Below are 25828 nucleotides of genomic sequence, written 5' to 3'. Positions count from 1 at the left end.
TACTAAGAGTTTCCTCCAAAACTCTCGAATTCCAATAAGGGATATGGAATTTGCCAAAAATAGTGGGTGGTGCTATTTGATTTAAAGACCCGAATCAAATGGCTTAAAATCAATCAATTTATATTCGTTATGTATTTGTTTACCAATATATTTGCAAACGCTATCCAAAAATTGACAAAGAAAAGCCGAATGCTTTAGTTTCCGGACTTGGTGCAACAATCCCAAAGATTGTCTTAAATGGATTGTATATGTACCTAAGTAGTCTCATCCTCACAATCTTCCTATTGATAATGTACCATTGGAAGAACATATTAGATAAGTCTATCATAAAGAGGACAACACTTTTAAAGTCATAATTCTTCAATTACAAATCGTTGTATGAAGAAATAAGAGTTGCTTTGAACAACCCTTAACTAACACAAACATTAGTGCTTGTTTCTTTGTTACATGAACAAGGAACTTAAGAAGAAAGCACAAAGGCATGGACACTTTATGTGCCATGATTCTTCACTTACAAATTGTTGTATGAAGAAATGAGAGTTGCCTTGAACAACTCTTGAAAGTTTGCAATTATGTTTAGAACATAATGGTTGGTTGACAAAAATAGTCCATCGACATGGACTTATGATGATTTTGAATCATTGAGTGTTGAAGTGTTAAACCACTTCTAGAAATAGAAACTAGGCAAGGACTTCACCTTTGTGTCCCTATCCTAATGGTTCACTAAGTTTATTGTAAACTATGTAGTGAACAATAAACACATGCTCTCCAAAATGTTTGATGTGTATAACACAATTGAAATAAGTTTCAAGAGAGATAGTGGGAGTTTAGGGACCATGACTATTGTAGTGAAAGGAGAAGTCAAATGAAGAAGATAAAATTAACTCCAAGGGAACAAACTTTCTTTATGAAAGAATGGACATTGGAAGGGGTATTTGCAAGAAATGTCTTGCAAGTGTCAAGAACACACCTTTCAAAGGTGTTGTAAATTGTTCTTGAATAGTTCAAAACAGTTGGTTCTTCTACTTGAATGCTTGATTCCGTATTAGTAACTATGTTTTACAATCGTTGTAAAAGTGTGACTAATAAGAAGTAGAAGATATATGAGAGAAGAAAAAGGTGCTTCACATTCGGAACGTGAATAAAATAAAGATCTCTGCGAAAGCAGATAGTACTTACTTCCTCATATGAACTACCAAAGAAATTGGAAAAACCAAAGATTGTCTTTACATTCCAATTTTAAGGAACTTAATTCCGTCACTATAGTAGAGATGGATGAATGTTTTGTTTGACAAAACATTGTTCTTTATTAGTCAATGATTGGATTATAGTAATCTAATTGATTGTCTCTATAGTAGAGATGATATGGTAGTGTTAACTGTTTAGAATATAACGATGCTTAAAACCCAAAAGGTTGCAAGGTAGTGACTAATCCCAACTGAGTTGTGATACCTCAAAAACATAAAATACGAGTTGGTCATAGATGGATGCTTTGGATCGTTAGATCCGGATCCAATACCTTCTTGTTAAAATTGTATAGAGGCGAAATGTTCGAATCTTTATTCTTTTGGAAAGAAGAAAGAATCACAAAGTTGTTGAGGTTAATTCACTTAGATGTTAGAGGCACTTGTCCACAACATAATACTACTCATGTTGTATGACATTCACCGAAGATCACTCTTGGTTGGACTATAGTTTATTTTGAATAAACACAAGTCCGAATACTTTGCAAAAGGTTTCAAAGAATTCAAGAAATGTAAGTTGATGAGTAAGACGTCTAAAGTATTTACCTCCTTAGATTTGATCCAAGGAGTGGTAACACTTTAGAATAGTTTTCTTGAAAGATATGAAGGAAAGAAGCATCATAAGATAATGGATTTCTCCATTAAGAGAAGAACGAACTTGAATAAGATTTAGTTCTTTGGATATTATCAATTACCCATATATAGGATATATACTTCTAAGACAATATGATTGTCAATTAGAAGATCTTCCAAAATTTTCATGACTCCATAGAATGTAGTTGGAAAGAAAGACAAATCTTAATCATGTTGAGATTAGGGGTTGTGTGCTAATAAGCAATATTTGTTTGAGAATTATCTTATGGATATCCTTAAATTAACCTTTGGATATCACTTCTATAAACCAACTAACAAATATTGTTTTGTTGGGTAGTTCATTGTAATCCTACAATATGATTTGCCTAAGATAGAGCAATGAACGAGAGATAGAACTCAAAGAATGGGTTCTTTGAGAGACAAGATGATAACCAACAAATATAATAACCTAGTTCCTATATCACAAGCTCCAAGGTAGTCGAGAAGGATTTATAAACTGTCTCAGTTGAATGGTTTGAACTTTATGACTATGTCATAGAGTTACACCTCTTAATTCGAAAGAAAAAAGAATGAAAATCCTTATGACTACATTGAGTGTATATGCGACATATACTCAAGGAAATGGTAAAGTACCATTTGACCCGAAATAATGAAACCCCCATAGCTAATTGGTAGCTTAAGGTGACTACAATTAAAGAGATTGGTTGACTTGGAAGAAACCATCTTTAACGTAGTCATGGTTTCAATTAATTCGAAGATTGCTAGCTACAACTAAATGGTGATTAAATGTTTGGACATAATATGGGTTTCCGAAACCATTATTAAGATAGTCTTGATAATATATGTCTAAAACTATGAATCACAAGACATGTAAGTTGTAGAGATCCATCCATCATGGATCTTAGCAAGCTAGTGGGAGCTATAAGCGTCTTATGAGAGAAAGATCAAATCGTTTGATTTCTCATAAAGATGTGAATGAATCTTTTGTTCACTAGGTTTACAAAAGATTAGTGGGAGTTAATCATATTCCTAAATTTAAAATATATATATATATATATATATATATATATATATATATATACACATATATGATATATTAATTTTGGAAATGAAAAGAATACTTCTTCGTTAAAGTTATGACTTTAAACATTCTATAACGATAGAATGGATATGGGAGATATAGTCTAAATACATGGGATAAAAATCTATAATGATATATTTCAAGATATAATTCGATTATATCAATCCCTAATAATAGACAAGAGATGCTAGGAAGTTTCTCATATGATGATAAACTTCAATTAGAAGAACAACTCTAGTGAGACTAGGAGGTAGCTCTTCTCAAAGGGAACGTGCCCTTTAACTCCCAAAGAAATAATGCGTAAATAGAATCCTTTATGCATACGCAGAAATGTGATTTATGAATTTCATATTGTATGAAAACATTGATATGAGTTGTACCTAGATAGGTACAAGACGATATCAGTGCAAGCCCAGGATCAGAACCACGACAACTGTTAAGTGAATCCTTAAGTATTTAAGAAATACTAAAGGATAAATTCCTCAAAGAATGAGGAAGAATTAGAGTAACGTAATGGAAGCGTAAATGTATTAGATTATGAATCTAATCCATCATTGGATATTTCTTCATTATGAATGAAGAGATAATCAAATATCTCTTTATTATGACTAAAGAGATATTTGGATGGAAACATTAAAAGTAATGACTTTAGTGTGTTCCATTATGAATGCAAAATATATTGCCATATAGAAGCTTACAACAATGTTGTTTGGATGGGAAAGTTCATTTATGAACTCTCTATTCGGTTCCAACCAGAAAGTGTCTCTAGTGTACCGACACTACGACACTAATGGGGCGATAGCTCAAGCTAGGGAATCAAGGTCTCATCCAGATCCGAACTCAAATGAGAGACTGAACCACATGATTAAGAATCATGTATAATGGTGACGTCGTTATTCTCAAGGTTGCTTCTATGGATAACATATAGATATCCATTGTCTAGGCCTACTACTCAGCCATTTATGAAATGACTACAGAAGAGGTATCATCACTGATGACCAAGCTGATTGGCTCTAGTGCAAGTGGGAGATTGTTGGAAATGTGCCCTAAAACCAATCATATGATGATACTTTACGGACATTTCACATGTTAAACTAATCTAGTTTAATATCAAGGGCAAAGATTATTGTTTAAGCCGTCTCATATAAATGTTATACGCTTAAACAATAAGTCCAGGGAATATGTGATTGGGAGAATGCGATCTAAAGAAGTTAGATTCATGAGACCATTCTTTCGTAGACACATCCTAAACGTTCCTGATCATAGGATTGCCAATTGGGCATTGACAGTTCGTTAAGATCAGTACGTGCTGTGTCTTCTCTCAGGCAGAGTGACTAGTTTCAAGTCATTGGTGTGTGTGACATCAAGACAAGTACGTAGGTGCTCAATAACGAATGAGTTCACTGAACACGATCAACGAAGAGTTCTCATATTCATGTCACATGAGAACTCATGGTTGGGATAATGCAAAGTAGTCATTTGACCTGAGGCATCATAGTTATCTTGTGGTTAGGTACTTGATCTTTGATTATGTCAAAGTCACCCCATCCGCAGGTGTCCACGGCATCGTCGGGGTTAAGCCACTTAGCCATGGAGGCAAGTGAATGCGCAACAAGGGATCTCTAACCTTTAAATCGTTTGGGGGAGAATACTCTATGGTATGATTAAAGAATCTCTGGCTAGAGTATGAATGAGATTTAGGAAGTTGTTCCAAATCACATTCAAGGTAATCATATAAGCACACGAATCACATTGGATAGTAGACATGAATAAACCATCAAACCAAACAATGTGGTCAAGAGTATTGTATTAGAGAAAGACCGTATTGCATTTGTAATCCTAAACTGAATAGGTTCTCCACCTCTTCTGATTAGCTTGGGTAACCATGATATACTGCTAGGTGTCACTCATGGTTTGTGGAAGCCCTAAACGTGTATAATCACTAAGGGGAGAATTGAAAGTAAGTTTCAATTCACAATTGATTTGAAATGGTTTTAATCGCCCACTGCCTCGCTAAAAGGAACCTAATGGATCGTACACCGTGTAAGGTGGAGATTGAAGAAACAATGGAGATGAGTAAGAATAATTAAATGGTTTAATTATTTATGGCAAGGATTAATTAATATGTTAATTAATCAAACGAATAAGTTCGTTAAAGACCTCGGGATAGTTTTGGGCCTCAAGGCCCAATGGGCTTCGAACGTCAAGCCCATTGACTTAATTTGTATGACAACTTAATGACAAATAATTCACTAAGGCCTTAAAAGCCCAATGAAACCCTATGGCCGGCCATTTTGTTAAAGGAGTGGGTTTTGGACTTAATTACAAGTTTGCCACTCCAATGAATAAAGGTATGAATATGACTTTATAGCCAAAATTCATTTAGGGTTTCTTTTGAGAAAATTGGAGAGAACACAAAGCTCTCCTTTCTCTCTAAAGAGGCCGGCCACCCTTGGAGGGATTAGCTAGTAATCTTTCTCCTCCAAGGTCACTCATCTCTTCTTCACATCTTACCTTGGTGTGGAGACTTAGAGGTTCTCTATTTTGAGAACTTGGAGAACCATTTCATCCATCCAAATCCATAGATCTAAGATGCAATGAATGAAGGCCCTCTCTTTGGGTGATTAGCCTTTGCTTATGCAAAGAGGAATCTACAAAGGTATAATTTCTCAACTAACAAATGTTGTTTTAAGTTGAGTTAAGGTTCACCAATCTACTAGGCTTTGAATTTCATGGGTAATGTTTTGTTTTTTAGTGCATACACGCATGATTCCGCCTTTTAATTGTTAATTGCATGCTATAGATGTTATTCGAATGAACATGTTTTCACAAAATTTCCTTCACATATTGTTTCTAAAGCAGACATACGGTCTAGGAGAATCGTTCGAAGCTTAAATTTTAGTGTTATCATTATCATTAATTCCTCAATCACCCAACGAATGTTCTGCTGAACGAATCTTGACCATTGGTGATTGATTATCCGAAAGCTACCGTTGTAGCGAGATGTCATGCATTCACTCCAGTTACTTTGTTTTTGCTAAATTCGAGGGAAATTCAATATGAAACCGCTCGTTAAGGCATTGTTAACTACATTGTTCGATTTCATGGTATGCATGTCACTATTGTACCTCATCGTGATATGTGTTTCACTTCCAAGGCTAGGGAAGTCTTCTTGAAGGCTATGAGTACAAAGTTGTTATCCAGTACCACATTTCATCCTTAGACTAATGGTTAGTCTCAATGAACTACTCAGACCTTAGTGTACATATTGCGTTTATTTGTTCTACAGTCTTAGTATGTTTAACACTGACACCTATCTCTGTTAGAGTTATGTGTAACTACGGTTAGAATTTTCAATTTTGGGTATGACATTGTTTGAAACGTTGTATGGAGACTTTATGCACAATACATGTTTGATAGGTGAGTATTGCGAACAAGTAGTTGAATGATCGAGATTACGATTTAGAAAATTTTATAATATTAATGATGTTGCCCGATAGGGTAGTACGTGAGCACGATCGAGACTTTGATAAGACATTGTATGTGTATTTCCCAATAGGGGGCATAATGGTAATATTGCACCCTCGGGAATTTGTTACTTGCTTATCGAGACAATAGTGAGTCGTCGGTATTGCGGGCCGCAGACCGTAATACCAATAACTTATTCGTTGAGTTCGTTAAGCAAGTGGACATGTAAGTCCTTTTACGTTTGCATTTTTAGTTATTTATTTATTGTTTTGGCTTGACCTAAGGATACTACACACTTACCTTCGGAGTATGTGACGCAATGAGTGCGTAGGTGAAAAATATTCTATTTTCAGTTTTAATTTCAGTACAATTACTTTAACTTTACATTATTATATATGTATTTTGACGGGATATTATTATACATATATAAATATTTTCGATTTTATGTTTTTATATAAGCAGTATGTTATAGTATTGTACTAAAGGAGAATAAAAGTTTGAGTTTGGAGGCATGAAAGAGGAATCATTGCAATCTGATCGCAACAATATGACATTCTATTTTATGCAATCGCTCTAGCTTGATTCCTTCCTTATATATACTTTCTTCCTACCTTTTGGAATATATTATGTATAGCAAATGATTTTAAATTTCGGCGACAATTTTTTTTTAAGATGGGTAGATTGTGACAACCCGTCCCTAATTTTATAAATTTTAAAGTTTGAATTGACGAAAATGCCCCTAGAGGTGAGGGCATTGACTTTCATTGACTGTCTTTTCATGACACTTATGGGCTATTAATTTACATATTCTTGAAGTACTTGACGGCATGAACACATAGGCTTGAGCATAATCGAAATTGGAGTTATGATGAAGGTTTTACGGACTACGAATCCGAAAAATACTTTTTGTAAATATTACTATTTTATATTTTTTTTATTTATTCAAATTTAAATTATTATATATTTATTTTATTATTAGATTTTTAAAGCTTGTGGGGCCTATATTGACTCCCAACCTCTCCCGTATGTTCCTTTTCCAACAATTCCGAGAGATTTTTCAGTGTGACTGTCACACAAGATGGTACATCACGTGTCCCTATATAAATGATGAGTTATGTGTGTTAAAAGGTTAATAACTTAAAAATTAAAATTTTCCACCACTTGCATAAAAACAAGTGGTGTACCATCCGTGTTCCCGTCACAACTAAAAATTTCTCCACAATCCGGAACCTCTCTCTCTTCACTCCTCTCCCTTTTATCTCTCATCTCTCTCACCTAACTCTCTCTAACTTCCTCATCTCTGTCAGCTTTCCCCCTCATCGCCATATTCATCTCTGAAAACAGAGAGGCCAAAAGATCAAGAGCAATCTAACCACCCTTCCAGACCACCACCTCTACTTATATTTTCCCTCTTTTTTCCTTATTTTCTTTCTTTGAAACACTCTCATCTCCCATCCTTTCCTTCTCTGTAAACACAGAGAACTAGCGGTCATAAACCACTTGCCATCAACCTTACCACCCTGAAAAGATTTACAGATCCTCAAACCTAGAAAGCCATATTCATGGACGTCTAACTCAACCCAGCCATGGGACACAAAACTGCACTGTTGCACCGTCATTATTCAAGGGATTTTCTAGCGAGTTTCGCCATTTTTGACATAGGTAAGCCACGAGACTCTCTCTAACCTTCATTTTAGATTGATCAGAACCTAGTTATGACCCATCTCAGGCATTTTGGTAAAGGTTTATAACGAAACTGACACGGGGGAAGAAATTCCCCAGATTTTTAGCAAGAACCCGTCACCATTTGGCCACTTTCAGATCATCTTTCTAGCCAACGCCGACAATAACTCGGCCTCACTTTGTATGGTTTTGTTCCCTACATTCCTAACTTCAAAATGGCTTTTGAATCATTGATTTTTGTGGTGAATTGAGCTAGATATTAGCTCTGAAAGTTGGCCCAAAAACAAGGCCGAACCTGTGTTTCACGAAAAAGGCGAGTATGTTCGTACTCGCAGGCGTGTGGACGCATGAGGGTGGTCGGCGCATGTGGCGCATGGCTGCTTGTGCAGCGGCTTTTGGCGGCCTGTGCGGCGGTGCATGGAGGAACCCGAGGTCCTTCCTTAGGTTTCTCGACGTAATGAACCCGAATCCGCTGTCCATTTTCCAAAATTCAATCGTTTTAAAATAGTTCATTTATTAGCCGTACTTTGTACAAAAATGCGTTTATACATTAGTACGTTAAGTATTTACATAAATGGTTTCGTTTCTAGGCGAAACACATTGCAAGGACTCTCGATACTACGAGGCGGGTTCGACTCGACAACATGAATTGTGAGTGGGTCTTTTTTTTTATATATACATATATTTATTTAGTTTCCATCTATACATCTAGTAATGAATTATCTATGTGATTGCCACAATTAAATTAACGTTCATAAGAAATGCCTCATTGTTGGGAAAGTATGAAATAATCCTACGGGATGCTTAGGTAAGCTTACAATTACGGGATGCCTTAATTATATTTATGTTCATGAATAATATAATCTTGACTGGAGTTATCGAATCACTGTGGCATGACTACATGTATCTTATTTGCTCATCGTTTGTTGCACTAGTGTCAGTACTCGCCCGGGCCAGGGCCAAACTTTTACGTGTATATGCACATCGCACTCTACACTCACTTTGGATGCATTGTAGGTGCCACTCCTATCCTAGATTGCTATAGGCAAGTAGGACTCATATGTGTTGTGCATAGTGCCAGTCTTCACATGATTGTAGTACAAGAGCCTATGTCTTTGTTACACCCAGTCCTGATCATATCAGAATATCTCTACATGAATTTGTGTGTCAGCATGTGTCGATTTGCATTTGTTATGATATGTTTTCTTATGCGAGATTATGCACTTACGGACGTCATGCATTTATTTACGAAAGTTTATGATGTATTGCATTCTTGAGATACTGCTGACTTTGGTAAGTATTTTCATACTATATGTAGTATGTATATTTTGGAAACTATACTTGTTTTATGGCGAGAGATTATTATGTTTTCAAAAAGATTTTCACAAAGATTTATTTTCAGGCCCACATACTCTTGTTTTTCACCCCTCTAAGTTTTAGTGGCTGAACTTTCGTGTCAACGAGGATTCTTGGCAAATCTTGGTATAGATGGTTACCTTCAATGGTACGGTTCTCATCCTACCTTACTGTACTTTACTTATGCTTTGATATTACGTGTGAAATGGGTTTATTCTCGCACACATCGCACTCTTATATTTAGGCACTTTTAGGTTTAAGTTTATACACATTTTCCACATCACTACACTTTATGGCTTCGTCACTTTTCAGGTGTCAGCCGAAGTCCAAGTCGACATTCTGGGTCGGGGTGTGTCATAAACGACCATGTAACCATCATTTAAGCGTAGAGGATGCAATTACGAGCATTTATATATGCTTTCACATTTTTCATATTTATACATTAATATTAATTTTATTTATTTTGAAGTGCCCTCTGTGTGTTCTTCGAGTTCAGTCGTGCAAGACCTAGACAATTACAAAACAATCCAAAGTTGTTTTAAATATTACTACCACTAATATATTGTGAGGCAAAGCATAATCGGTGATTAATTTCGTTGCATACCTGTGTCTGGATGTGGACAATTCTATTTACCACTGGTGTGTCTTTAATATTGACTTCGCTTCTCTTTTGTACTTGTTTTCGACGCTCATTTCCTTTTAACTTGAATTGGATCTTTAAGCACATCGATTTGAGAACTCCTACCTCCCTCTTCGTTTTCTTTTTCTCTTTTCGACCACAGTTATCACTAACCAAAGAGTCCAGCTTTATATCGAAGAATTTCAACGGTCTCCACTGTCCATCAAGAATGAAAAATGCTAACTAGCCACTTGTGGTAATAATCATTGATTCACTTTTTGATATTTACTTAAGAGGGAATAGAATAATTTATCTAGAAATTAATTTGGTAAATCCAAATTAAAAAGTACCCCTAAAAGCAGCAAATTTAGGGGAAATGGATTATGCATAATGCTGCCACCAGGAGTTCCACATTCCTCAACATACTATTGTGGAAGGATAGGCTCTTTGCATGAAGACTTTTTTTTTAGGAGTAATTAGGTTTTCATCCTTATTTTTACTACTCTATTGATTAAAACCTTATTACTTTTCAATTTTTGATCAAGGTCCTTTGTATTAATAATATCATTAATTATTTCAATAATAAAATATTTTTTATTTCTAAATATATTCATTTAATATTAAAAATGTTACAATTAGTATATTTATATTTATGGCTAAATTTTTTATCATATATTTTTATTTTTAGTTTGTACCCATTTTTAATTTGCAACCCTTTTTTAATTTGTACCAATTTTCCTTTCAGTTTTAATTTGTACCCATATATTAATTTCTTTTTGTGCCCATATTTTTTAAAGTTTTATTTGTATTGTACCCATATTTTTTTATTTATTTGTACCCATTTTTATTTTTGCTAAATGTACCTATTTTGAAGAATGTACCCATGTTTTGATACAATAATTTTTTGGTTATTTTTTATGAATGTACCCATGTTTACACACACACACACACACACAATAGTATATTTATATTTTAATATTTTTAATCCCACAAATTATGGTTTTTTATTTAAAGTCTCATTGCTATAAACAACTATAAATTTTAATTTTTAATTTAAAAAATATAGTAACGTACATAGAAATAAATTATCAATTAATTTCAGGGACTTGGATCAAAAATTGAAAACCAACAAGATTTCAGTCAAAGACTGTTCATAACTAGGGACCGCATCCAAAGTCTCCTTTTTTTTTATTATTATTATTATTCTTTTAATATATAAAGTCTTACCGTGTTTTAGTAATGAATTGATTTCTTCTTTTATATATTTTCGGTACCACATAAGATGACAGATAATTTTTACTTCTCAAGTCGGATAACACGTCAAAATATATTCGATGATCCCAAACTATTCAACGGATTTCGAACTCAAATTGAAGATTTCAAACATTTGACTTACGATTTCGCTATCAGGGTAAGCCATTACGCAATGCAGATCGGTATTTTCTCTAGAGGTAAGCCATTACGCAATGCAATGGGATGACGTCAGCAAACCATGTGGAAAGTTCAGAAAGAATGGAATATTTAGAAGACCCGCTTTTGACTTACGATTTCGCTCATCCGGTACGTCATCCCAGCCAAACTCCATATACATATAAATAGCACCCAGCCCCTCCCCAAATCTAGCAATTCCCACTCTCTCTCTGTCAGTCGTTCTACTGGCCAAAGCTCAGATACAAATTAATCAAGGGAAAAATGGTGATGTCTGCAGAACAAGAACATCCCAAGAAAGCCTTTGGTTGGGCTGCCAGGGATTCATCTGGCATTTTCTCTCCCTTCAAATTCTCAAGAAGGTCAATATTAATCCAAACTCCCTCATCAAATTCTTGTTTAATCAATGCTTTTATATGTTCTCTAAAAATTGCATTCTTTTGGTTGCAGAGAAACGGGCGAGAAAGATGTGATGTTCAAAGTGTTATACTGTGGGATATGTCATTCGGACCTTCACATGGCCAAGAACGACTGGGGAATTTCTACCTATCCATTGGTTCCCGGGTACATACTAAACTTTCATTTTAAATGCTACAAGTACTGATGTCAAATAGTACATTGTAGAATGAACACATGTAAGTATCTGAATTTGGATTTGGTATCCAAAACTAATGGAATGTGAACTGGACAATGCAGACATGAAATTGTTGGTGTAGTGACAGATGTAGGGAGCAAAGTACAAAAATTCAATGTCGGAGACAAGGTAGGTGTTGGAAGCATGGTGGGATCATGTACATCTTGTGAAAATTGTACCAACAATCTTGAAAATTACTGCCCCGAATGGATAATCACTTTTGGTGCCAAGTACTACGACGGAACCCCCACATATGGAGGTTACTCTGACATCATGGTCGCCAATGAGCACTTTGTAGTCCGTATCCCAGAAACCCTTCCCCTTGATGGAGCGGCTCCTCTCCTATGTGCGGGGATTACAACTTACAGCCCTTTGAGATATTTCGGACTTGACAAACCCGGTATGCATGTGGGTGTGGTGGGTTTAGGCGGTCTAGGCCATGTGGCTGTCAAGTTTGCTAAGGCTATGGGGGTTAAGGTGACTGTCATCAGTACCTCCCCTAATAAGAAGGATGAAGCAATTGAACATCTCTGTGCTGATTCGTTTTTGGTCATCCACGATGAAGATCAAATGCAGGTAAGATGATTATTAATTTAAACAAGTTTGTGTAGTGATTCAAGTTGATTTGAAGTGTGTAGGGGTGACTGACCGTTTTCTTGTTTTTATTTTTATTTTTTGTGTGGATTTTTTAGGCTGCCATGGGCACATTGGATGGTATCATTGACACGGTTTCTGCAGTCCACCCTCTATTGCCTTTGATTGGTTTGTTGAAGTCTCACGGAAAGCTAGTGATGGTTGGAGCACCAGAGAAGCCTCTTGAGCTTCCAGTTTTTCCTTTGCTCGTGGGTAAGCATGCATAAAAAATAATGCATCGACATGTTTACTTTTGTTTCCTGTATACAACTATATATTTCCACTGCGGGATGTAGGATTTGTGGTATGAAGTGTATACTTTTTAAACTGTATAATGTCTTGGGCGGCAACTTCTTTACAAGAGTGCATTTTGCAATTGCAGGAAGGAAGATAGTAGCTGGGAGTGGCATTGGGGGCATGAAGGAGACGCAAGAGATGATTGATTTCGCAGCCAAGCACAGCATAACAGCTGATATTGAGGTTATCCCAATGGATTATGTGAACATTGCCATGGAGCGCCTTCTTAAAGGAGATGTCAGATATCGATTTGTCATCGATATTGGAAACACATTGAAGTCTACCTTGTAGATTTTGCATCGATGCTTGGTAGAACTGATGCCCCTTGGGAGATCGAATGGAAATTGAGTTCGCATTCAAGCTGTAGCTTTTTCGGGTTTTTTCCCCTTTCTTTTCTGAAGAATGGTTCTGGTTTTCTTATGTTGCGGAATGTATTGATGTATTTTGAATTAATGAATAAACAAGATTATGATCTTTGCAAACGGTCAGTCACCAGGAAGCAAAATGGAGCTCGTGTTGGTGACTATTGTAGTGATCTCATTAAGATTCTTCAAGAACTTGATCAACCAAGTCCCATACGTACTCCTAGCAAACAAGAGACTTAAGTGTGACTTTTGGATTTTCAACGACACAATTTGTTTGCTATGGCACCATATTGATTCGTAAGTATGACTTTTGGCGGCTCACGCGATATAACCTTAAGAAATTCTTTCAACCACTACTCAAAGCTCTTGGTCTTTTCCGTTTTTTCAGGAATCCACAACCCAATATCGTTGTTTGATTGATTATTCACTCCTAACAAAGGAGCAAACATCAACCCCTACACATTGGTGTTGGATGCAGTGTCAAACACAATCACATCACCAAAATGGTCATAACCACGTCTTGACTTAGCATCAGCCTAAAAGAAATTGTCAAGCATTCCACATTCGTCAATCTCCATCTTGAAATAGTATGACTCGATTTTATCTTTCTCGTCCTCAAAATGCTGCCAAGCAACATAACAAAATAAACCCCACCTTGCCAACAGAAGAGTCGCCAGGCCTAGACGAGGACATCCATTCAAAGACAACCGCTGCAAAGGCACCCGTCAAAATGGAATGAATCAGACCCCGACCAGGCACTGGGACTTCTATGGGGCGGGTGGGCGACATGGGAGGCCGTCTCTGGAGAGAATGTTGATCAAAGAAGATGGGTGTTGTAGCAAATACTAATACATCCATTGAACTAAGTAGACACAAACTTGTAAAACACGACCTGTTGAAACATTGATCAGAGAAATAAACAATTCCAAAATTCTAATTCTTGCGACTGCTTCGATAAAACAAAACATTTTGTAGAAACACAAGGAGCTATTTGCCATCATGGTTGATGGCTGACTCTTAGAGTTGAGTTTACAAGCTGAAATTTTTTTATCAGTGACATCTCAAAAGAGGAATATAAGTTGGGTGTTAAAAATCAAGAGCCCCAGTTTTGGAGGAGACAGAACAACTACCCGAAGTGCCATACGAACTCCCACTTGAATCATCGATTGGGGCTTGGTTTAGACATTCTAAAACCATAAACCTCCGCCTTTTCAACTTCATTGAGTACGTTGTTGCCTCAAGGATCACAGGAACCTGCTGACACAGTAGAAACCATGAATAATAATCAAACTAAATCACATAAGCAAAAGCAACAGAACAGGAAAGGAAGTTGATTTCCAAATCAGTTATTCCATTTGAACCCCTTCTATTCTAGTTTTAACCTCTTGAGTTTTCATAACATCTTAAATCCAACATAGATTGGCTACTCTAAGTGAAACAATGTGACTGCAAGATGAAGAAAAAGCCATGATACGGGGATAAAAGGTTGCTTCGTAGCGGTAACAAGGAGTGGGCTCCAACAGCGAGGCACAACGCCAGACGGTGGTGTTGTAAGAGGGGAGTGCAAAGGTCCCCTATAATATGGGCGTGCGTGCGTTTAATCTAAGTTAACTGGAAGAGCTATAGTACCAAAGCAATTCTAAGGATGACTGGGTGGTGGGTCATGCAGGTGCATGTTTACAAATTCATGGCAAGTGCATAAATGCTATTCATTTTTGCAACAAAAAAAAAAAAAAAGGAGAGACAGAAATTGATTCATACAGTTTTAGATCTTGGTAGAAGTATAGTCTTGCAGTACCTGTGTGTTATTCTGTGCTACTTTGTGCACATTGAGAAGCCCTACCATGTCCTGGTAACCAGTAAGGAGCTTTTCCAATTCCTTGTCCTCGTCTGAATGGATGATTCATGTGGATTATTATTGGAGAAATATTTGACAGTGCAAAAACAAGTGTGAACGCAGATATTAACCTGGAATTGCTTTGACCGATAGCAAGGTGTCTGCCATGTGCTGCCATCTTATAGAGAAGGATGGCAAAAGAAGACTAGGTGGAAATGTCACAACAGCAACTGCATTTGAAGATCTGACCATGGCTCTTAGAGATCTAAGAAAGGAAAGCATGTCCCATTCCTGCAATGCGACATTACTACGCTCAACTTAAGTAGTATATTCATCATGCTTCCAGCATAAAATTCCAAAGACTTTGATATAACAAGGAAATGTCGTTATCTATCATATTATTCTAATAAAAGTTTTCAAAAAGGAGAAGGCATACAAACTCCTAACAACAAAACTGCAGAGCAAAGGAACCAAGAAGCGGGTGTAAATCAGAGGCCCAATGCAATTAAAACGGTAAGAGCAAATAGCAGCGCCACAAACCATGTCGGTATATTCACACTGTGGAGCACAGAATGATTGAATTGCAATACGACCAACAGAAGAAATGCTGCCATCACTTCTGCATATTCAGCCAAAAGAAGGGAGAAAATGTTAAGATCAAGTATAAAAACAAATTGAATAAAATATAAACACATACAACCATGACCATCCGAAAAGCCTTACAGATGGCATCATTACAAGCCAATTAGCAAGGTTTTAATGAGAACTCTTAAGGACTCATATTAAAAAAATTATACAAGAAGCCTTTAAAAATAATTAAGAAACTAATGAATCACAAAATCAGGTGGCGAACTCATGTGCTTTTAAGATAAGAGAGGTCATAACTTATAAACATAGTCGGTAACTAAATAAAGGTATGCAATAATTTCTTTACTTGTATAAGCTACCAAAATCAGCCACCAAAGCCATTTATATTTAAAGATTTATATCAGACACAGGGTGGCTGCATATGTTTTATCCTCCCCACCCAAACCATTGAACCAAATTACACATGCACAAGCACACAAAAAAGAACGTAGACTCACTAAATATTCGTGTCCACTAAGAACAAAGCTAGTTTGACATTGTGAGAAACCAACTTATATGCATTTAATTTCACCAAGCTATAAGCAACCTTTAGGCAGGAAAGCATAAGAGTACAGTACTCCACCTTGAAAATTGAGATAAAAAGGTTGCACAACGGTCATGAAGGGTAATCAGATTTGGAGAATCCTGAATGCTAACGCAATCTATACACTTGCCGCTTAAAAATTGCCTTTCCAAGGGCTTCCGCAAGTCAAACTCATTGCAGAACTCATGTTTTCCATCTGGACAACAACATAACAAACTGCTTTTGAAATCTAAACCAGCCATGAGCCAACAAGACATATTTTGTACTAGATAAAATAAGAACAAACTTGCAACCTCTATCAAAACTCTGTTGATTTTCACCAAAATACTTCTTATATTGCCAAGCTATCCTCAACCCTTTCTCCTGAAATTTTAGAAGAATATAGGAGAATTAATTTCTTAATGTTCACCCAACAAACCAAACTATTGAACAAATACGTGTACAGAAGAGCTGAAGAAGAGAACAACCTCATCAGGATCTCGATGACTAGACTTGTCATCTTTGGGTACTGCTGGGCTAGGCAAAGTACCAAGAAATTGCCGGGGTTCCTTGGATGGGCTTGCATAGAGAAGGGGTTGGTTGTGGACGAGTCCTTGAGACATAAAACTCCTAAGCAAAAGCATATGATGGGGTGCTTCTGCATCTTCCATCACCATAACTAGGCTTCCTAGAGAAAACCCACCACCTAAAATCTCTACAGACCAAAGACAGCAGTATAAAAAATTTCTAAATAAGATTATACTAATACAAAAAGAAATAATATCCTACCTAATCACTCCATCTCAGTTTAACAAATTCCAATTTGATGTTATAGATAGAAGATTACTGTCAAGGTCTGGTATCCCGGATGAAATAAACATTATGCCATTGGGACCATGCTTTAGTCCAGGGATTTGGTGTGAGTTTGCAGCCAGAAAGTTCCGAGAGAAGCTACTTGTCCGTGTCTTGGTTGCAGACATGGCTGCAGAAACACTATCTACTGCTCTCAATTAACAGCTCCCAAATATCAGGAGATGAGGATTGTAGCCTGTCCTGATTACCTGCAGCTAAGATTTGCAGGAAGCAAAAATTTTCAGAAATGTTGTCAGATGTATAATAAACCTCACTGAATGACATAAGTAACAGCTACATGAACATAGAGTTTCGTGTTGAATCTTTACAAGAGGACTTACAACCACATAGAGACCATTCTCATCAAGAAAGTTGGAACTCTGATATTTGATAACTCAGAGCATTAACCCAGGTACTACAATGGGATTCCATCCAAAGGTCTTACATTCCACCTATAGGCTAATACTAAAAGTTTATGGACTCATTTGATGTTTAGGATTGGGTTGGCTCGGACAATCCACTAGATTCAATGAATGCTGAAGAGAAATATGGATGTCAAATTGCATATTTTGTCCAAGACTCCAAACGAAGGTACAAGATGGAGAAGCCATGATGAAAACTTGTCCCTCTCAATCCTACCATTTTTGTGAGGATTAGGAGAATAGTTTTCTTAATGACGTCTCCATCTTCTTCGTTCATTTGGACAAAACATGCAAGTTGGAATCCAAAATTTCATTCTGACATTCACTGAATTTTGTGGCTTGTGCAAGCCAAGCCAATCCTCAAACAAGGCCTATAAGAAAAGCTCAGATTTCATCTCTTCAGGTATTGCTCTAATGCTAAAGCTATCAGGGATTCTGTGTCTAGTGCTACAACCACGTAGAGAGACCATTTTTTCAACAAGAACAACCACCAGCCAACCGCATAAGTAAAAACCAAAGGGACATAGAGTACCATGTCAAACCCTACCGACAAAAGGGCATACAACCACCCCGAGACCCTTTTCGAGAAGAATGCTGGAGTTCTAGTATTTCTACTTCTAGTATAACTTAGAGCATTACAATTTGATTCCAACCAAAAGGGTTTGACAAAAGGAATCACTATTTCCAGAATAAGGTACGCCTAATCTATCAAGTTCCTTCTATCAAACAGTTGGTGTGCATCGCAATCTAAACCCAGACTCGGATACACATACACACAGAGACATAGATATACATACATATTTATATGGATAGCTATCTGTGGTAAATTAAACTTCAGGAGTCTCACCCGGCTTTCTGTTCTTGGGGACTTCAATTCGACGTCCACTCCGATCAGTTGGTTGATTCCTTCGCTTTGCTTTCGCTTCTCGCTCGAAACAGAAGTCAGCAAAACCCCACGGTGTTGAACTGCGCATCGTCCCTGTGGGATGTTACTGACTTTTGAGACCGTTCAAGAAGCCCAACATTGTATCAGCCCATGTACTCCGGCCCTTTCGTATTCCCTACTTTTTCTTATTTATTTATTTTTATTCAAGTTTTTGATAAAAATTAATTTTTAATTCAAGTGGCTTCGTAAGAGTAACTCCAGCATTGCAAAGGTCCCTTAGGGCAACTTACGATTGAATCCCCCCAGTTAACAGTTACTGCCTTTAATGAACAGTAACTGTCTTTTGAATTTTCACCCCTAAACTGAATAGTCATGACAATAGGCAATAAAATAATACAAAATAATTTTATTTGTAATTTAGGGTAAGATTTTTAATCGTTCTCGTTGCGCCACGTGTCATTATCCGAAAAGACAATTTTTTGTGATAAATTTCGATAAGATTTTTATCCAATGTCGTCATATCACATGTTGTCACCTTTTCAGAATCGTTAAGGATAGATTTTCGATAAGATTTTTAACTAATCACATCGCGCCACGTGTCACAATTTGTTTACAATCTTTGATAATATATTTCGATCAGGTTTTTAACTAATGACGGCATGCCACGTGACATTATCTAACCTAATTCTTTCTTTTTCCTCCATATAACCCACCATCCATCCTAAGAAATCACACACCAAAATCAAAATCTTTATCACTATTCATAGTTTCTGTTTTTTTCTTACAATGTCTTCTTCAAGGATGTTGTGGGAAATCTATGATCAAGAGAAATAATTGTTTAAGCAAGGGGAAGAAATGTTCAATCTCCAGGTGCGTGAAAATAATATGGAAGAGGATGAGGATAAGAAGCGTAGAAGGAGAGATGATGAAGCAAGAAGCCATATAACCTCACATTCCCGTCGAGTAATCCAAGTTGTTGCTCAGATCTCCAGGCCCAGCCGTTCCGCAAACATTGATAGAAGCAGGCAACGACGAAATATGAATCTCTTGGATGATTATTTTGTTCGTAACAGTGCATTCCCTGATACGTACTTTAGACGTCGTTTTAGAATGGAACGACATTTGTTCAACAAAATCATAATTGTTGTTTGCAACCATGATTCTTACTTTGTGCAAAAGAATAATGTTTTTGGTGTTATGGGTCTTCTTCCTGAGCAAAATATTATTGTTGTCTTGCGGATGCTTACATATAGAGCATCTGCAAACCAAGTGGATGAGATAGCGAGGATGGGGAAATCAACCATTCTTGAGTCCCTTATGAGGTTTTGCTCCACAATTGAATCTATCTACACCACAGAGTACCTCTGGATACCTACTGAGATGGACTTGCAAAGGCTTCTGAAGAAGGGCAAGATGTGAGGTTTTCCTAGGATGATTGGAAGCATCGACTGTATGCATTGGACCTGGAAAAACTGTTCAAGTGCATGGCAAGGAGCTTATGAGGACATAAAATGAGCAAAAAGTATCATTTTGGTGCCGGTGACATCATTTGATACATGGATTTGGCATGTTTTTTTTCAGTGTTCCGGGAGCTCAAAATGACCTCAATGTTCTTGCCCAATCCAGTGTTCAACAATGTCCTGCAAGGAAAGGTACCAAGAGTCACGTACTGGGTCAATGAACATAAGTACCAAAGGCCATACTACCTAGCAGATGACATTTACCCAAGGTGGTCATCGTTTGTCAAAACAGTGCCACGTCCACGAATTGCAAAGGAAAAGCACTTTGCAAGTTGTCAAGAGGAGTGTAAGAAGGATGTGGAGCGTTGTTTTGGTATCCTCTAAGCTCGTTGGGCGATTGTCAGGGGTGCTGCCAGAATGTTTGATTTAGAGTTACTTTGATCCATCATGATGACGTGCATCATTCTTCACAACATGATTTTGGAAGATGAGTACGATTATGATGTCGTTGATGAATATGATGAGCCAGACACGTTGAACAATTCCAGAACACAAATATATTGTGCTAATGATGCCACCGAATAACCCGTGCAACATAAGCCATTACAAAGGAATGAACATTACAATGAAATGCTCATTCAATGATATATTGCACTTCATGACCCATATGTGCATAATGCCCGGCAAATTGACAGTGGGCGTTTCCGACACTTCTTCTGTTTCGATTTCATGAACATGCAAGGCATGATCGGGTGTAGAGTGTAAAGGGGTGCTGTTCATGACAACTTCTGGATCGACTTGCACAACTCTGAATTTAGGACAATCTTTAACAATATTCCAACATTCCCACGGGGTGAATGATTTATTTTTGTTTTTGGTTTTAGCATTATACCAAGATTGTGCTTGAAGTGTCTGCACAATGCGGGAGAACAAATAATTATAATCAAAGTAGCTAATGTAAATTTGGGTTAAGTACAAACAAATAAATAATATATTGTTACCTGATCCACTAAATTTTCTCCACTTTGAAGATTACTACTAGCTTGTGCCAATGCATCTCTCCAAAGACTAAACGATTGGCTGAGTATTCTCTAACGACTGGACATCGATTCTTTGGTTTTTTTCCACCAATTTTCTCAAGAAAATTGGTATGAATAAGACTCCACATTTCTCGCCACTGCATCTCATTACCCATAATTGGATCATGAGTAACTTTAACCCAACTAGAACACAAAGTAACATCTTTAATAAGCATCCTATTCGTATATGCATCATTAGTCATTTTATTGGAAACCAATTGGATTGAAACTTTGAGAGAAAGATTGGAATGTGGTTGAAAGTATTTGAGAAAATATGAAATTGTGGTGTAAGGTAGAAGATAATGAGAAGGTATTTATAGAAAAGTAAAATCTTTTTTTTTTAATTTTTTTGGATTTTTTATTAATTTTTTAGTAACTTAATTAATTTCTGCCGTTGGATTTGAAAAAAAAAATTCAAATCCAACCCTCCAAATTGTGCCACATGGCACAATAGTAACATTTTTGAATTTTATTTTTTAATTTTTAAAGGCGAATAACGTGGACCGTTGATTTGAAATTCAACGGCTACTATTGTGCCACGTCATCTAGTCGTTGGGGGGATGTTTGAAATTTTTTTTACCATTGGAAATCCAAAGGTTCAAAAAATTTATCCGTTGAAATCCAACTGACGACGTCGCGCCACGTGCCCCACCAACAGTAAGATTTTAGAACTCTGCGCTACGGGCCCCACCAACCGAAAAGCTGTCGGTGACGCGCCCCTACATGCTTGACACAAATTTTTTATTATCGTGGCTGACGTCAACCATGCATCACCTGGCCCTTAGGCTCTCGAGCTATGGATTCGCACTTAGGCCTGTCCAACGGAACTCTCCCGAGCCCAATCACCCGCATGGGCTGGAGCAAGCGAGGGAGGCTATTAGGTGTTTTGGGTCGCCTGTCCACCAAGCTAAAGCCTCTAGTGGAGTTGCTCTAAGAGTCCATTTTTGGTCACCCCCCAAAGTAACCTTACCCCCACTTCAACAATTGCACCATGTGTCTAAAACACCAACCATAATTATTTTATACTCTAATTATTTCTATGACGTACAAGGCAAAATCCTAGTAGCTGTTCTCCCCCCTTCTCTCTCTCGCGCAAGCCCAGTTCCATCACCTCGCCATCGACAATGGCAACCCACTGTTATTGTTTTTCTCTCATTTTGTTGTCTTTTTCTAGTAATGATGCCCATGGCCTTTTCTTTTGGTGTCTCTGGTCGTTGGTTTCAAAGGTCTTGGCTTGTTTTCCCAGCGTTCATCGCTGTTTGCTGGCATTCTTTGCCATTTTGGCTTCTTCACTTCTAATCCCAATCATGCGGGCCTCTTTTTTCAACCTAAACACTCATACTCTTCCATCTTCTTCATTTACTCCCCCTTACATGCCTTTCCTTCCACAGCCTTTGCTCAAAACTTGGAGCGGCTCACCTATTTTGGCCATCAAATCTAAACCTTCCCTTCACAACTCCGCCCCCGACTGGCATGCCGAAAAATCAGGGTCAAGCGTGCTGCGGCTTAGTCCAAAGCGAGGGTATTTTAGATGCCCCCTTAGCCCCAATCCCTTTCCATTTGTTTCGTTTTTGGTTCTCCTTTCTGGGGCTTGTGTTAGGGGTTCAAAAATGGTGATTCTTTTCCGGTGTGACGGTTTTGGTGGCAAAATTTGGTTAAGGAGTTCTCTTTGTTGAGGGTTGGAAATTTTTGTGATGTGATGCCTTCATCGAATTCAATGCCGAGTTGGTTTTCTTGGGACTGCTACCCTTATGGTTGCTGGCAGGGTGGTTGTGTCGACAACTGCGAAGGATTTATGACTGTGCAGGATAGGATTTAGGGTTTTTTTTTATATATTCTGCCCTTTTGTTGTTTGTGGCTTTGGCTATCCCCAATTGTATTGGGCTTATTTTTTTTATTTTTTTCTTGGCAAACGTATTAGGCTTATTTATTGTACTTGGTTTTGTGTCATTGTTTTTCAATGAAAGTGTTTGGTTTTTAACAAAAAATAGTTAAATAAAAAAGCACTTAAAGTTTGTACTTTCTCTTAACAGAAGCATTAGCATTGCAGAAAATAAAGATGAAAGGAAGAACTCAAGAGAAGAATTAAAAGAAGATAGAAGAATTGTATTGATTGAAAGGATTCTCAGTACACCAGATTAACAGAGAACTATCCTTTGTATACATCTTATAACCTAACTAACTTCCTTCTCTTGTAAGCCACATATAACCATCCTAACTAACTCTCAACTGTATTATTGATGACATGGCACATTACATAGCAGATTATGTGGCATTTCTAAGTCAATATAGGTCAACACTTTCTATAATATATCCTTGTTAAATATTTGATTTAATTCTTTGATATATAATTTCTCCTCTTCCTCCTCCATCGGCTATACCATCAACAACTCAAACCATATAAGAAACAAAACAAAAAAACCAAAAAGAGCTGCAGCTTCGCAAAATTCAAAGAAACAGCAGCGCATCATCAAAGTTACAGAATTTTCTCACTAGGAAAAACGTACTATATGTCATATACTAATCAGCAAAAGAGTCGTCCAATTGATTTGGTCAACTTATGGTCTTTATTCTTTGGCTTGAGGAAGGGTGAATAGGAGAACAAAATCAGAAATGTCCACCGACCTGAATCAGCGGTCACTGCTAACTCACAAATTCGGAAGCATGTATATTTTCGTTCACTGTTGCATTTCTTGCATGTCACCCAACCACACAGTATAAATACGTTCGCAAACCCCCAACAAAGACACACCACAAAACTCTAACGCAGCTAAACTGAACAAACTCTTCGTGATTTCAATACTTTTCGATCACTCGATCTCCCTTGACATTAGCTCTCAAATACAGAGATACACAATATCTTAAACATAATGTCTCAAGAAATATCAGTTGCAGAAGAGCAAGCAGTGAAAGCCTATGGATGGGCTGCTAGAGATTCCACACAAGTTCTCTCTCCGTTCCACTTCACCAGGAGGTACTCGATTATCTACATAGGTGATCAAATTTTGTTCATCAACTAATATCATAGTTTTTCATCTTTACTGTTCATTTATGACGATGTGTACTGGCATATCATTTGGTGACAAGTTTGACAACTCTAGTATTATTGATGCATAAGATATACAACTTTCATTAGTAGTAACGAGTTTTCTTCATGTGTGTTTCTTTTTACACTGTAGAACTGCTGGTAATAATGACATCAACATCAAGATACTATATTGTGGAATTTGCCCCTCGGACCTTCACTTTGCTAAGGACCAAGTTGGAATGACCAGTACTTTTTCTTTTTGTTATTAATATTTACATCATAATTTTTTGTAGGCATGAGATTGTAAGCGAAGCGACAAAGGTTGGGTGCAATGTCACAAAGTTCAAAGTAGGAGACATGGCTGGAGTTGGGTGCATGGTGGGTTCATGTCGCTCATGTGACAACTGCACACAGGACTCGGAAAATTACTGCCCCAAAATGGTGTGGATGTACAACAATCCTAACAAAGACGGACCAAGAACATTTGGTGGATACTCCAACAAGTTAGTAGTTGAACACTTTGCGGTCCAAATCCCAGAAAACTTGTCGTTGCAAGGTACTGCTCCCATGCTCTGTGCCAGGATCACAGTGTACGGCCCGATGAGATACTTTGGACTCATAGAGCCTGGTAAGCACTTGGGGGTTGTAGGGCTTGGTGGCCTTGGTCATATATATGGCCGTGAAGTTTGCAAAAGCTGTAGGAGCAAAGGTGACTGTAATAAGTACTTCTCCGAATAAGAAGAAGGAAGCCATGGAACAGCTTGGTGTGGATGAATTTCTGATTAGTCATGACCCGGAGCAATTGAAGGTTATATATAACATCTGACATTTTGCATTTAACCAGCAGAATCCACTTCCTTTTTTTGGGTTAATTGAATATTTGGTAACAAAGCCCAAATAAGGCGGTGTTTATTACATACATGCGATTACATGAAATTAGGCTGCCATGGATACAATGGACGGTATCATCGATACAGTTTCGGTTCCTCACCCTCTCTTGTCATTGATTCAGTTGTTGAACACCAATGGAAAACTAATTCTGCTGGGTGCTCCAGTTCAACCTCCTGAACTTCCAGTTTTCCCCTTAAAATTGGGTAAGTTCATTTTATTTTGCCCCCATGCTAGTTTTGCTAACAATTTTTCTTCTAATTTATCCAAACTCCATATCGATATTTACATATCTATAAGAAAAATTATCTGATGAATCTCTGATAGGGAGGAAGCTTATTGCTGGTAGTGCGACTGGGGGAATGAAAGAGACACAAGAGATGATAGATTTTGCCGCAAAGCATAATATCACAGCGGACGTCGAAGTTATTCCGATGGATTACGTCAACACCGCACTTGAAAGAGTTGCCAAGGCTGATGTTAAGTACCGCTTTGTCATTGATGTGGCAAACACTTTGAATTCTCCATATTGAACAATCAACAGATTGGAGTTCTTTGCACCTCCGCAGCCCACCATTTGGAAATAGACCACCAATTTATGTAGAATTGGAAATAAGGATTAATTTTAGGGAGTTTTAACAAAAAGCCCGCGGTACTGTTCACTTTAACGAAAAGTCACATTTTTACACTAAAAAGTCAAACATGGTACTATTCACTTTACCCTTTATTTTATCCTTATCGTTAAAACTCAAAGTTTTCAAACTATTTTCTTTAGTTTTCCTTTAATTTTATGAACATTGCTAGAATGTTTTGATCTTAAGTTC

The 25828-nt window shown here is 37.2% G+C and overlaps 2 protein-coding genes and 1 pseudogene across 5 annotated transcripts; 2 read left to right on the top strand and 1 right to left on the bottom strand.

Annotated features, from left to right (window-relative positions):
- Positions 1–11653: 11653 nt before the first annotated feature.
- Positions 11654–13519, top strand: LOC126623237 (probable mannitol dehydrogenase). The gene is made up of 5 exons (XM_050292048.1): positions 11654–11835; positions 11924–12037; positions 12170–12683; positions 12800–12953; positions 13123–13519. The coding sequence occupies exons 1-5, from the start codon at positions 11738–11740 to the stop codon at positions 13326–13328; spliced, it is 1086 nt and encodes a 361-aa protein (XP_050148005.1). The 5' UTR covers positions 11654–11737; the 3' UTR covers positions 13329–13519.
- A 716-nt stretch (positions 13520–14235) lies between these two features.
- Positions 14236–18667, bottom strand: LOC126623240 (elongator complex protein 4). Of its 4 annotated transcripts, none has more exons than XM_050292062.1 (9): positions 18511–18667; positions 17237–17456; positions 16878–17104; positions 16704–16773; positions 16450–16606; positions 15780–15858; positions 15371–15530; positions 15201–15292; positions 14236–14656 (listed from the first exon to the last, which is right to left on the bottom strand). In XM_050292062.1, exons 2-9 carry the CDS (start codon positions 17367–17369, stop codon positions 14489–14491), a joined length of 1086 nt encoding a protein of 361 aa, XP_050148019.1. In that variant the 5' UTR covers positions 17370–17456; positions 18511–18667; the 3' UTR covers positions 14236–14488. The 4 variants fall into 4 exon arrangements, with proteins under 4 accessions (XP_050148019.1, XP_050148033.1, XP_050148026.1 ...); XM_050292076.1 differs by having other exon boundaries at positions 16878–17077; XM_050292069.1 differs by having other exon boundaries at positions 17237–17450; positions 18511–18660.
- Positions 18668–23958: 5291 nt separating this feature from the next.
- LOC126633395 (probable mannitol dehydrogenase) lies at positions 23959–25537 on the top strand (annotated as a pseudogene).
- Positions 25538–25828: the final 291 nt, after the last annotated feature.

The sequence above is a fragment of the Malus sylvestris genome, chromosome 1 (genome assembly GCF_916048215.2).
Source record: "Malus sylvestris chromosome 1, drMalSylv7.2, whole genome shotgun sequence".
Lineage (NCBI taxonomy): Eukaryota > Viridiplantae > Streptophyta > Magnoliopsida > Rosales > Rosaceae > Malus > Malus sylvestris.
This window is presented reverse-complemented; position numbering and strand designations above follow the sequence as displayed.

Bases quoted from the DNA above. Each gene is read 5' to 3' on its own strand.
- LOC126623237 (XM_050292048.1), top strand. From the start codon at position 11,738: ATGGTGATGTCTGCAGAACAAGAACATCCCAAGAAAGCCTTTGGTTGG. The intron at 11,836-11,923 runs GTCAATATTAAT...TTTTGGTTGCAG, and splicing joins CCCTTCAAATTCTCAAGAAG to AGAAACGGGCGAGAAAGATG. The intron at 12,684-12,799 runs GTAAGATGATTA...TGGATTTTTTAG, and splicing joins ACGATGAAGATCAAATGCAG to GCTGCCATGGGCACATTGGA.
- LOC126623240 (XM_050292062.1), bottom strand. From the start codon at position 17,369: ATGTCTGCAACCAAGACACGGACAAGTAGCTTCTCTCGGAACTTTCTG. The intron at 16,774-16,877 runs GTTGTTCTCTTC...CTAAAATTTCAG, and splicing joins GTCATCGAGATCCTGATGAG to GAGAAAGGGTTGAGGATAGC. The intron at 16,607-16,703 runs GTTGCAAGTTTG...GTTGTTGTCCAG, and splicing joins TCAACAGAGTTTTGATAGAG to ATGGAAAACATGAGTTCTGC.